Genomic DNA, 14,358 nt, shown 5'->3' on the forward strand with positions numbered 1-14,358 from the left:
TCTACATAGACATATGCCTGAGCTTTCTACATTCTGTCCCTCGAGGCTGTGCCTCAAGCTATTTACTTGTGATTTTCCCTCCCATTAGGCATCACCATTTTAGGCCTCTACCGCATAGGAGGAGTGAACTCCAAAGTTCAGAAACTCATGAACACTACATTTTGTAAGTATTGGATGATGCGAATTACTTAATTTTTGTATTCTTTTATTTTTTATTTTTTTAATGTTTTTAAAAGATTTATTTTATTTATTCGAAAGAGTTACAGAGAGGGTTCGAGACAGACAGAGAGGTCTTCCATCCGCTGGTTTACTCCCCAATGGCCACAATGGCCAGAGCTCGAAGCCAGGAGCCAGGAGCTTTTTCCAGGTCTCCCACATAGGTGCAAAGGCTCACAGACCTGGGCCATCCTCCACTGCTTTCCCTTCACATCAGCAGGGAGCTGGATCAGAGGTGGAGCAGCCAGGACTCAAACTGGTGCTCATATGGGATGCCAGTGCTGTAGGCCAGGGCTTTAACCTGCTGTGCCACAGTGCCGGCCCCTTGTATTTTTATAGGTAATCCAAAATACAGGATTTTTTTTTGAGATGTAAACAATTGCTTGTCTTGGAATTCACGTTTCTGTTCAGTTTTTAATGCTTGATTTTAATAAACAAACAATCAGAATTTCTGGGAGTATTTTTTGACTTTTCCTCAGGTACCCTTGAGTGTGCTAGATAAACTGTAAAATGCGATTGATATTGAGTTACATTACCTGACTTAGACTCCCCGCTCAGCCACTTCAGAGCTCTGTGACCTTGAGTAGTTTGCTCAACTTCTCTGTGTCTTACCATCCTCTTTTGTAAGTTGAAGGTATTGATAGTACCTGCCTCTTGAGGCTCTATGGATTAAATGTGTTAATCCATGTGCAGCACGTTAGAAGTATGCCAGGCACATGTTCAGCAGCCTGTCGTACTAGCCATTAGCAGGAATTTGATTCAGGAGACTACTGTTCCTCCAGATATTTTCAAGGTAGTATCAGAGTAAGTTTCTCCAAAGCTCACAAAAACAAACAATCCTAATGTTAACTCTTTTCACATCCTAAGAAATGGATACCCCTGCTTTTGTCCTGTTTATGTTTGTATCCATTTTCACAATGGCACGAGTAGTATTTTGAATTATGTAGTTTAAACATCTTGCTTATTCTTTACAGCTCCAAAATCACCTCCTGATATCGACATTGATATTGAATTGTGGGACAATAAGACAATAACAAGTGGGCTGAAAAACTACCTCAGGTGAGGAAGATTTGCCTGCTGGTCCTCCAGACGTGAAATGGCAGTCACTTTCTTGGGCAATAGCTGTCAGGTTTCATGAGCCTGTGCACTCAAGCCTTGCTCCTTCGCTCAGTTCCTTTCCAGGAGGCGAAATGGCACAAGATGGCAACGCTAACAGTTACTGCTCTGGAACTTGTTCTTGATTTTTCCAATAATGACCTCAAAGGCTGCGACATTTCATAAATACTGAATTAGTATTTTTTGTTTCACATGAAATTCATGTGTATTTTTTTCTGTGTATTTTTTTAATTACAAATTGAAATGGAAAGTTGTTTTGCTTCAAACTTTTTGTTTTAAATACCCCCCCCATCTGAACGAGGTTTTCTTACTGAGTGTAGTTCTCACAAAGTGAAAACATTATCTCCCCTTTTCATTCAGTTGTGGCAAGAAGTGCGAAGGGACATGGGCGTCTGACATCTGCATTCTGGGACTCCCTGGAGCCCTCCTTCCAGAACTCCATCATACTACCTAATCACCCCGTTATCTTATTTGTTTGTTTGTTTTTAATTGACAAATAATCATGCAGTTCTTAAAGAAGCAGTGAAAGTTACAGGGGACTAGAAAGAAACTGCCACTGTACAGTATGCTTTGCCTTTCTGTTACAGGTGCCTTGCAGAACCACTGATGACCTACAAGTTACACAAAGACTTTATTGTTGCTGTTAGTAAGTACACTTTCATCAGATGCTTATAATTGTTATAGTTGGGTGCTGCATTGCCTAGACCTCAAAGTTCAAATCATCTAGTTGACATTTTTTACATATTGTTTAAAGAATCACTATTGTGGTGCTTACTTGCTTACAGTATGATTTGTAAGCCAAAAGAAATTGTGGAATTAATTAAATATTTGGTTATTTAATAAGGTCTCATTGGGATGACAGTTTGGTGTAATTAGAAAGAGCTATGAGGAATTATTTACATTTTATGTACTTGAGTGATGAAGAGCAGTTTCATAAGAAAGCACTTTGTGGTTAAATGAACAAGACTACAAACATGCACAGTTGATTTTGCCACTACACGTGCTTATGTGCCTTTTCCTAAATCTGGAGAACAAGAGTCACATATTTTGGAAAATCACTTCCCTCAGTCCCATTTCCTTTATATTGCATTTATTTGTGGTGATCACATATATATGACATTGGTTTAGATCTCTGGCTACTATAATGTGCTGTGAATAGATACATTTAATTGAAAACTTGGAGGGCTTGGGTGTGGGGCCAGTGAGAAAGGTATAACCTAGAAGTTAGTACAGGTACTTTTAACCCATTGAGACTAAAGCGCCAGATTGCTATCTGAGTCCCATCACTGCAGTGTGTAACGGTTAGTAGTTGGCATTTCATTGTTAACTTGTATGAGCTGTGGCTCTATGAAGAGTGCTTTTCACAATTCAAGAAAGAAATTGGTTGCATTGTTTTATATTGCAATGCCACAGGAAATGCCTGCTGATAAACAGTGTCAGATAAAGTTGAATGATCTTGATTTCCAGCCCAGTATTCTGGCAGCCTTTATGGTCTCTTAACACCTGCACTACCTGATTTTCTCCTGAAAGTTCTCTGCTGTACATTCCCAGAGACAGAACTCTACCTTTCTAAGATGGACAGAACCTGAGAAAACACATCATCTGTCCTCTCATCTCATTGATTAGAGAATCACAACCAGGATGGACAAGTGACTTGCCCAAGCACAGAGTAAATTTATGGCCAAGCCAGTTATTTTGACTTGACCGAGAACTCTTTCATACAGAAGTGTTGTTTTATAACAAATGCTTTAAACCATTTGCCTAAATGGCTAAAGTTTAGTTAGTTAAATGGCTACAATGAGCTGGTTGTTTTGAGACAATTATTTTTGTCACAATTATTCTTGTATTGGCTTCTGTGACAAGTGATGCTTTTATTATTCAGTATCATGATTTTACAATATGGATATATGTGTATGAATTCCCCTTCTGTCTGAGCCAACAATGGCCCTACTTACTATCTAGTAGTAGTAAATTGATAAAATTAGGCTGTTTGGTTTCAAGTAACAAAATCCAGCGTAGTTAAGAAGAGAATGATATTGAAGCCCTTAAGAGGTATCCCACAGAGTTCAGATGTTCCAAGAGCCTGCATCCCGCAGCTGCTAACTTGAGAGCTGACATTTTGGTTTGTTTCTGAAGGGTCTCTCATCTCTGTTCTTTGCTGTATTGCTGTATCACTCTCATCGCTCTTTCCAGTCATAGTTCCCTGAGGACACTGTGGTCACCCTCGCTTTGGTTTTATATGGCCTGCCTTGTCACAGATCCAGCAGACAGATCAGAGTTTTGGAGTTAGATGTCTTCATCTCAGCTGCTTGGGAGAGAGTCGATCTCTTAAGCCCCTACCCAAAAAGCTTTGCCTAGAAGACATGGTGGTCTCATAATTTAAATCTATGGATTATAATTAAGTCTTTCTGTAGAAAGTACATAGCAAGATGGGCAGCCACCCCAGAATTTGTTCACTATAAAGAGCAGGTTAGATTTATCATTCCAGACCATTTGAAGTTTCTCTAGCTGACATCTCAACATGTCAGCTTTTGCCTTGCAAACTTGCCTTGTCTTAGATAGTTCCTCACATTTCAGATCTACCACTGTCAGTGTGGGCTTAAACTCTTGGGCCTGTATTTGCATGGTAATGCTGACATCTCAGGAAAGTCACTGTCTATTGTCTTTGAGTGTAGATAATAAGGAAAGAAGTGCTGGTTTCCTGTGTTCACACAGCATTGGATACCTGGAAGGTCTCTATGTAATAATGTGTATACTTGACCTAGAAAATTAGGCAGGCTGAATCAGTTGCAGTGATCATTCACACTGTTAAAAATTGAATTTATCCTTGGATAGTAAAAACCAAGCAGGTGGTAAGTTATAGTTCATATCTAGACTCCATAGAACTGAGTTTCTTTGGCTTCTCTAATTCTTAACTTCATGACCAATAATAACTATACTCAACCTTTGTAACTCGTAGGAAATTACAGTGATCATAAGATTACTAATACTTATATGTACATTTGAATGCAATTGAAAACCTGAGCATTTGTAACTTTTCTTTATGTAACAGAATCTGATGACCAAAACTACAGGGTGGAGGCTGTACATGCGTTGGTGCACAAATTGCCGGAGAAAAACAGAGAGATGCTGGACATCTTGATAAAGCACCTAGTCAAGTAATTCTCTAGCTTCTATTGTTCATTTAACTATTTGTTCATCTGTTGAAGTTAAGCTTGTTTGTGTCTTTTTAAAGCATATGATGGTGCCATAATACCGCTGTTGTAATCAGAATCTATTGAATGTGCTTATTTTAAGATAAATCTTTATGTAGTTTCTGTGTACCTGTATTTGTTTCTAATATGCAAATGACTTCATCATTTGCAGCCTTTAAACTAATGGCAAGACACTTAAATGTCAACCTAAAAATGTGTTAAGGGGTATATTTTTATAAAAATTTTTTAAAGATGTGTTACCAATAAGAGATTTTGAAAGCCATTACTGTTTACTACTAAAATCAACAGATTGCCCAAGCCAAACTAACAATCTAATGTTAGATTCCTTCTCTGGATTCAGTTTCTCTTGGTCTCTGGCTTTGCTTCTAATTCATCCATGTATATAAAAATTCCTCTCTGTTGACAAACAGGCCTTGTATGCATTAGAGTTCTCTATAAAAGCAATTTGTGTGTGTGTGTGTGTGTGTGTGTAAAGATTGATTGATTTTTTTTTAAGGAAGTGGCTCACATCATTATGGAGGTGGGTAAGTCCAAACTGAAGGTTATACTGGCAAGCTAGAGCCCCAGAGAAGAGTTGATGTTAAAGCTTGAATCCAAAAATAATCTGGAGAAAAAATTCATTCTTCCTCAAAAGGATTTTGTTGGTTTGTCTATTTATTTATTTATTCATTTGTAAGACCTTCAACTGATTGGATGTGACATACTGACATTATATAGGTTAATCTGTTCTAGTTAAAGCCTGCTATTTCAATATTATTTTAATCTAAAAATACCTTTATAGAAATAGCTAGAATAACATTTGACCAAATATCTGGGTACCATGACCTACCCAATTTGATATGTACAGTTAATCACCATAGATATATATTATATCTAGGATGATATATCTATTCTCTCTAGAGATGAAAACATACATACACGTACACTTAATCCAGAAAATTTTTTGACATACTACTGGAAATAAAAACCTAAATTAAATTTTAAAATTGCTTAAGAATTATTTAACAGCACATTTACTATTTTCATAGAGACATTTTCCACTTAATGAGTACCATGATTCATAATAAAATCATTAATCCAGTTTTGCTATAAAAAGTAATCCATTTATTCTCATTTAAGGCTTGCACATTGAAATAGTACTGGGGGCCAGTGTTATGGCATAGCCAGTTAAGCCATTGCCTATGACACCAGTTTCCATATGAATGCTGGTTCCAGTCCTGCTGCTCCACTTCAGATCCAGCTCTCTGTTATGTGCCTGGGAAAGCAGAGGAAGATGGCCTAAGTGCTTGAACCCTTGCTCCCAGGTGGAAGACCTGGATGAAGTTCCTGGCTCCTGGCTTTGGCCTGGCTCAGCCCCAGCCATTGTGGCCATTTGGGAAATGGACCAGCAAATGGAAGATCTCTCTCTCTGCCTCCCTCTTTTTCTAAATCTGCCTTTCAAATAAATTTTTTAAAAAGTAGATCATTTTAAAAAATAGACAATAGGGTCGCCTAAACATAATAAGTCTCATCTTAACTCACAGATTTTCCGATAATATGAGTCTCTCTTCCATGCACACATACCCTCCCCCACCACTTAAAATAACAAGGAAATCCACTATGAACAATCTCACTTAAAGTTTAGCACTTCTCCTAGGTAGTGTTTCACTGTGCTTGATAGGATTAGCTTAGTGAACGCCTCTTGAAATATAAATACCTTATTTGTTAAGTATTATCTTGCTAGTATTCAAACTAATTTTCTCACAGTCTTTTAAAATGTACTTTCAGAAGCCACAAGAGTGTCACATACAACTTTTTTGCTTAATTACCCAAAATGTTAATGTATCACAAACTTCACCTTAATGTGACCCTGCGTGGCTTTGGCACTGGCAGGAGCAGGGAGGAGTGTCTGGCCACTAAGCCTGCTTAACCACCAGCCTTGTCTCCTTTCCTGAGTCTACAAAAGGTCAAGCCCCACTGGTGAGCAGAGGATGTGGAATGTGTGCTCAAACCATCACTAACCTATTTATGAAAACTGAAACAACAGATAACACTTTTGATCTCTTGAAACTTAATATAGTAGAAAAAGGAGAACTTCAGTGTCATTTGTAAATAATGTTTTAGAGACACCTATCCATTAGCAGATAGAACATTTAAGAAAATTACTGTAATTTTCTTTGAAAGCAAAAAAAAAAACTGAAAGTAGATTTCTACTAAATGAAAATATTTGTATATTGTGTATGGCTATTGTCTAGTGCTCTCAAAGTCACACCAGATTTATGTTTTTTAATTCCATAATATTCAGGTGATAAAAATCCTTAACTCAATGCAAATGTGAAATTAAATAAAACTCTTAGTTTTCTGTTTAGAGAGCCTTCCTGGGAGCAGGTGATATTGCCTCATTGCAGGTGATATTTGAGTACTCTGTTATTAGAAGCATATGTAATTAGTAACTTTTTCTATTTGATTGATCTTTTATCATTATATTTTCTTTTTCCCAGATACAGTTTAAAAATCTGTTTTGTGTGTTATTAGTTTAGCCACTTGAGCTTTTTTATGGGTGCTGTTTACATGATATATCTTACATCCTTTTAATTTCAATCTATTTGTACTTTTAAACAAAACTGTATTTACAGTAGAAAGCATATGGGTGGATTCTTTTTTAATCTAGGCTGATAATCCTTGTCTTTTAATGGCATTGTTTGTTCCATTCACATTTAATGTTGTAATTGATATAGTAAACCTATACCTGCCATGTTTTATTCCATTTTCTGTATGCTGTGTTCCTTTGTTCTTCTATTCCACCTTGACTGCTTTCCTTTCTTGGTGGTTCTTCTAGGGATTACCATATGCATCCTAATAGAATCTACTTCTTGTTCCTACTGCTTAATTCAAGAGAGTTGCAGAAACACTATTATTTTCTAGTTTTATGTCTTTCCTTTCAAAAAAAGAAGATTTTATTTATTTATTTGAAGGCAGAGTTACAGACAGTAAGAGGGAGAGACAAAAAGAGGTCATCTATCTACTGGCTCACTCCCCCAATAGTCTCAATGGCCAGAACTGAGTTGGTCTGAAGCCGGGAGCCAGGAGCCTCTTCCAGGTTTCTTATGCAGGTGCTGGGGCCCAAGCACTTGGACCATCTTCTACTGCTTTCCCAGGCCATAGCAGAGAGTTAGACTAGAAGAGGAGCAACCAGGACACAAACCAATGCACCAATATGGAATACTGGTGCCACAGGTGGAGGCTTAGTCTACTATTGGCCACACTGCCAGCCTCTTCTTTCTTCTTTTGGTGCTATATTTATATTCATGTTACATCTGTATGTTATAAACTCACCAATTCATTGTTATGATTATGCCTTTATGTATTTTGTCTTCCTAAAATTTTTTTTTATTTTTATTTTTTTTATTTATTTTTTTTTTAATTTTTTGACAGGCAGAGTGGACAGTGAGAGAGAGAGACAGAGAGAAAGGTCTTCCTTTGCCATTGGTTCACCCTCCAATGGCCGCCACGGCCGGCGCGCTGCGGCCAGCGCACCGCACTAATCTGATGGCAGGAGCCAGGTACTTATCCTGGTCTCCCATGGGGTGCAGGGCCCAAGCACTTGGGCCATCCTCCACTGCACTCACTGGCTACAGCAGAGAGCTGGCCTGGAAGAGGGGCAACCGGGACAGAATCCGGTGCTCCGACCGGGACTAGAACCGGGTGTGCCGGCGCCGCAAGGCGGAGGATTAGCCTAGTGAGCCGCGGCGCCGGCCTTCCTAAAATTTTTATTCATATAATAATAACATATTTCATGTATTTCATGGATACAATTCTGAAGATAACCATACTTACTACCCTTCCTTCCTCTCAAACTACCCTCCTTCTTTCCTTTCTTTTTTTTTCTTCAATTTTTGCAATAACCTTTTTTTGCATTTCATATATACAGCTTTAAGATCATAGTGATATTTTCTATCATATCCTCTCTTCTTCCCTCACTTCCACCCTTATTTCTTTTCTTATTTTCTTTCAGTTCTTACAATTTTCTTTATAATCACAAGATTAACCCTCCACCAAATAAAGAATTCCACAAGTAGTAAGTAGAAAAGCCACTGCTCCTCAATAGTATGGAGAAAGGTTGTAATTTTAATGCTCCTTCAAGAAGCTAAGAGATGAAAGAGGAATAGGCATATTGTTATTGAGTTTGATATATTAACTTTCTTCTTCACCATTTCCTGGCCTTTTCCTTTGTTCCTGTCAATTTGAATTAACATCTAGTATATTTTCTTATTCCAGTGCAGGATTGCTCTCATCTACTTACTTTGTATGATTATTGTCAAATATATTATATTTGTGTATATTATCAACCAAACAATACAGGGGACTGTAAAAGTCAAGTAGCCTAGCAGAAAGAAAGTCCACTGAAGAGTAATTCCATTTTCTGTGCAATGTAATCATCAGCTCTCCATATTGAAACACACTGTTTTTTTTTTATTTAAAATTTATTCCTAATAAGCATAATATTAATCATATTCCCTTTATTTGTATTATAGAAATAAGTATATTTTAGCAACAGTGCTAAAGACAATTTGATTTCAGTGGAGAATATTATCATGAAATTGTATCTTATTTTAATTTAATTCATTATTTCTTTTAATTCTCTCAGAAACCCTGTGAGGCTTGTTATACTCAATTTACTGATGAGGAAACTGATTCCTAGAGATACTAAGTAACTCGACTGAGCTCACCCAACTTACAAGTAATGGATCCAAGTTTGGATCCAGACAGGCTCACTGCCTTTACATACAATTTTCCTTAGTAGATTGTCTAATACATATTAAGCAATTAGTATATGATGTTTGTTTATAGTAAAAGGAAACTTGCAATACAGCTGTTACTCAGAGCACCTTCCTGGTTAGGGTCCTCTTGGGCATAAGAAGGAAGTTCAGTTAATGTGACAATCTGCTTTTCCTGTCCTGTGTCAAGAGTGGTGAATCATCCAGAATCCTCAGTTTCCCATAAAATATTTTGGTTGTAGCTTGTAGTTAATAATACATATTCAGTCAAACATAAGCATAATCTTGTATTGTACACCTTCTTAAAAGTTTATTTTCTAGTTTATAATCTAGGCTCTTTTTTTTTTTTCGTTTTTAAAGTCAGCAATGTTGTTATCATATCTCCTTGTCCCTCCATTTGCCTAACACAATGTCTGACATTAGAGAAGCACTCAAGGAAGTCTTAGATGGATGGATGGATCAGTGGATGGATGGGGCATGTGGAAGGACGAATGAGAGGGAGATAGAAGCCTTTGACTTGCATTTAGAAGACCTGAACTAAAACAGCATCTCGGTACAGGCATTTCGCACAGCTGTTGAGATGCTTGTTGGGATGCCTGCATACCCTATCAGAGTGCCTAAGTTCAAGTCCACACTTGACTTGAACAGCTTCCTGCTAGCAGGCACCCCAGGAGGCGGCAGGTGATAGTTCAAGTAGTCGAGTCCCTGATATCCATCGATCCCCATGTGGGGGGCTTGGATTGGTTCCCAGTTCACCCTCCCTAGCCACTGAGGGCATCTGGGGAATAAATCAGCAGATGAGAACTAACACACACAAACTCTCTTTGTCTCAGTCCCCCTCATCCCTGTCTCAATCTCTCTCTCTCTCTTTCTGTTTCTCTGCCTCTCAAACAAATAAATATATTTTTAAAAATAAGCAAAAGATATAGCACCTCTAATAGCACCCTACTTTGCCATGACCTCAAGTTCATCACTTTTACTTTAGGAGCTTCTAGGGTTTTTGTTTTTCAAATGCAAATGACAGGGATAACTGACTTGCATTAAAGATTAAATGCAATAATATGTATGCCTGACAATAGGTTCTTAATAATGTTTGATGAGTCAGAATATAATTACAGCCAACCTATTCTTACCCATCTATTCTAAAGGAAGCATAGCACCACAGAAAGCAGCAAATCACTGGTCATCCTTTTAGGGTAATTGTATTCAATTTAGGAAGGCAAAATTTCTTTCCATTGGTGGGTAAGCCTAAGTATCTTTTAGTTCATTTGTGTTGACTTTTTACATCTCTTTGGAATATTCCACCTACTCGTGCCAATTGGAAGTGGCTAAAAGTGACTGGGAAAATGAATCTTTAATAGCGTATTTAGCATTTCTAATCTAAGAAATTTGATAGAAGAGAATGCTTTAGGAAACAATGGAACTTAAAGATTTTTTTCTTTATGTACAGAGTATCACTACATAGCCAACAAAATCTCATGACTGTCTCAAATCTCGGTGTCATATTTGGACCAACTCTGATGAGAGCGCAGGAAGAAACTGTGGCTGCCATGATGAATATTAAGTTTCAGAATATTGTTGTTGAAATTCTGATAGAGCACTATGAAAAGGTAGGCTCAGTTTTCATGTACAAGTGACAGATCCTAAGTTCTTCCCAAAAATCCTTCAGATAATTTCTTTTCCTTTCCTGCTACATCATTTGTTTGTCAAGGTTTTCTCCATTAGCATTTATGTGGTCATTACTCATATTCAGAGAACACTTTTTTCATTAAGCATCTCTTGCAGCTCTAAGATTAATTAGTAACTCTCAAAACTTGTTTTTCAACGGAAATGGCAATCGCACTCCTTTGTTGACCTCTGTCCATTTTTCTTCTATGTAGATTTTTCATACTGCCCCAGACCCAAGCATTCCCCTTCCTCAGCCTCAGTCCCGATCTGGATCCCGGAGGACACGAGCAATCTGCTTGTCCACAGGCTCCCGGAAGCCCAGGGGCAGGTATACCCCCTGCCTGGCAGAACCCGACAGTAAGTGTGCCCGGCCACGGGGAGATGCTTTCTTCATTTTTTCACTCAGGCTTAGCTCACGTTATAGGAATAAGGTAGAACTAGGAATCGTTCTTTCCTCAACATGCCCTCTTCTAACATATCTATGTTCTCATACTTGGGAGGTTCTATGGACAAGCAAATTCATTATTGGCTACAAAAGGGGAAAAATAGTTTCCTCAATGCCCTTTTTTCTGTGGTTGTGAATAAGTACATCGGGTGCTTCTTGGTAGCAGGTTTTGTGCTTTTGTCACGGTGGTAGGGAAGAAAGCAAGAAGAAGTCTGACTGAAGCAATCATTTTCTTTCTTCCTTTCACATTATGTTCTTAAAGCATCATCTCTTGGGTATCAAAGTGTCTGAGAAAGAAAAGAAATAAAAGGAAAACTGACACTACACATTATCACTAAGTCATTCTGAACCAGGCCCCAAAATGATGCGGGTCTCAGCTTGGAGCCACGGCATACATTAAACTGTAGTGATTCTCATTTTATTTTGTATCCCTCCCAAGTTCCCAACTTTTTCCCAAAGACAATATTTAATAGGAAATACAGTCTAGTGATTTTTAATTTAGATATATTTGAATGTATTATTACACTTTCTTTGGTTTTTACTTATACTTTTCTTTTAGGAACATTAAAAATAAACTTATTTAAATAGCCAATTTCTTGTGTTACTATATTCTTGGCAGAAAAAGAAAAAAAAATCCTCCCTTTGAAAACTCTGAGCAGCTTGTAATTTGCTGCTGATATTTAATGGTGCCTTTGAATGAGGGAGAACTCACGTACATTGTAACTCAGAATCACCCATGATCAGTGCAGCAAAAGAAGGCAGAGATATGTCTTTAGTATACCTTCCTCCATTGATTTCTTGTAACATCACACATGACTCACTTCTCTTACCTCCGAGTCCTGTTTCAGAAACAAATATTATCTGAATTCAGCCAGCTCACTAATGCTTTAAGAAATACAGTTATTACATAGGGGCAGTTAGTTCACATGTATGTCTAAAATCTTCCTAGAATAGTATTGAGAAATACATTCACCAAGGTCGGATGCAGACTGTTCAGTGCTGAGGACAGTTCTGCACACCCAAGAAAGGCCTGCGCGTCAGTGGGATCAGGTAGCCGCATGGTAAGCTGAATGTGCAAGGTTTTCTGGTAGCACCACTAGCTACTGGTAACTACCGCTGTTTTTCCTGCTCTGCCTCAGGTGACTCCTATAGCAGCAGCCCAGACAGCACACCCATGGGTAGCATTGAGTCACTCTCCTCTCACTCCTCTGAACAAAATAGCACTACCAAGTCAGCTTCCTGCCAGCCCCGGGAGAAGTCTGGAGGCATCCCCTGGATTGCAACCCCATCGTCTTCCAATGGACAGAAAAGCCTTGGGCTCTGGACAACCAGTCCTGAGTCAAGTTCTAGAGAAGATGCAACCAAAACAGACGCAGAGTCAGACGGACAGAGTGTCGCCTCGGTCGCTAGCCCAGGGGACACCTCACCACCCATAGACCTCGTCAAGAAAGGGCCGTACGGACTCTCAGGGCTGAAAAGAGCCTCTGCGTCCTCCCTCAGATCCATCTCCGTGGCCGAAGGTAAGCTGGAGTGGGGCTGGTGCCAGATGCCATTGTCTCAGTGTCACTCGCTGAATTACTCAGCATGACTAGGCAGGGATAAAGTTAATGCTGAAGAAACTAATGATGCTTATCTGTTTGTTCCTGAGCTTGGGTTTTAAAACTTCTGTGTGCTGTGACATTTTTCCTAAGTCTTTCCATCCCTGTGAGGTGATGTCTCTGTAATTACTGTAGATTTTGATCTCCTTGAGTGATGGGCTGTTGTGCTCCAAGAACATTCTGTACCTTCCCATTTAGGCTCAGAGAAAAATGCGTCCTTTTGTTATGCACATGTACTGTGGTGTTGCTATTATTTTGTCTAATAGCATCTTACCTATTTCTTTGGGCTTTTTTTTTTTTTTTTTAAAGGAAACAAGAGCTACAGTGGATCCATTCAAAGCTTAACTTCTATAGGTTCCAAAGAGTCACCCAAAGCCACACCAAACCCAGACTTGCCTCCAAAAATGTGCAGGAGGTTAAGGCTAGACACTGCATCAAGCAATGGCTATCAGCGACCTGGCTCAGTGTAAGTGAGAAAGAGTTTGTATTTGTTGCAACCCAGAGATGCAGAAGGGTTGAGTATGTTCTAAAGAACTCTTAAGAGTCCCACTGTGGAATGCCTCATCTGTAGAGTGGGTACAGCCAGCTTCTGTAGGACTTGGTTGATATTCTGAAGTGTGATGTTACAGGAAGGTTGCAACAGGTTTAGGATGCATAAACAGTCTCATGAGGTGGCACTTTAATCACTATCACTTTGCCTAGCATTAGCGATATGGCTTAATGTAATTGCATGACTCTGCCTCTGCCTCTCTGTGTCTCTGCCTTTCAAATAAATAAATAAATCTTTAAAAAAATACACACAACTAATTTTTTAAAAGTTCGTGGGGAAATGGAATTAAAAGTATGAGTTATTTTGGTGCACATTTTTAATGCTATGTGGACAAAGTGTTATGAAAAAGACTATGTAAAACTTTCAAAATTATTTTTTCACTAAAATGAACTCATGCTTTTACTTCCATTTCCTCCACAAACTCATTGTAGTACCTTCACAGAATGTATAAACCCTGTTTTAGAGATGATGATAATAGATGCTTAGGAAGTTTGAGAAATTAGTGCACATCTACTCAGCTAACAAGTGACAGACTGAGATTCCAACCAAGATTTCTCTAGCTTCCGTTCTGTGCTCTTCCTGTTACATCATGTGCATTTTTAATATGATGGTATTGCTGACATGTTATTCATTGTAACTTCAGTAAGGCATTTTACTATGCCTGTTTCTTTGACAAGAATGTTTTGGTAGCAGGGTGTGTTCACCATCTATCATCTCTCTTGGTCAGAAATCCAGCTACTGTGGAATAAACAAATATATTTGTAAATCTGTCTACTCCCCAGCATGTGTAAAC

At 38.5% G+C, this 14,358-nt stretch overlaps 1 protein-coding gene across 5 annotated transcripts in view; it reads left to right on the plus strand.

Moving 5' to 3' along the window:
- Nucleotides 1-14,358, plus strand: part of ARHGAP42 (Rho GTPase activating protein 42) — a 304,390-nt gene that overhangs the window by 267,788 nt on the left and 22,244 nt on the right. For all 5 annotated transcript variants that reach the window (XM_051820336.2, XM_017343749.3, XM_002708607.5 and 2 more), the window contains 8 exons: nt 89-163; nt 1,191-1,275; nt 1,920-1,978; nt 4,385-4,490; nt 10,755-10,914; nt 11,185-11,329; nt 12,557-12,937; nt 13,325-13,481. In XM_051820336.2, the coding sequence (XP_051676296.1) occupies nt 89-163; nt 1,191-1,275; nt 1,920-1,978; nt 4,385-4,490; nt 10,755-10,914; nt 11,185-11,329; nt 12,557-12,937; nt 13,325-13,481 (1,168 nt within the window). The remainder of the gene's footprint in view (nt 1-88; nt 164-1,190; nt 1,276-1,919; nt 1,979-4,384; nt 4,491-10,754; nt 10,915-11,184; nt 11,330-12,556; nt 12,938-13,324; nt 13,482-14,358) is intronic.

The sequence above is a fragment of the Oryctolagus cuniculus genome, chromosome 1 (genome assembly GCF_964237555.1).
Source record: "Oryctolagus cuniculus chromosome 1, mOryCun1.1, whole genome shotgun sequence".
Taxonomy (NCBI): domain Eukaryota; kingdom Metazoa; phylum Chordata; class Mammalia; order Lagomorpha; family Leporidae; genus Oryctolagus; species Oryctolagus cuniculus.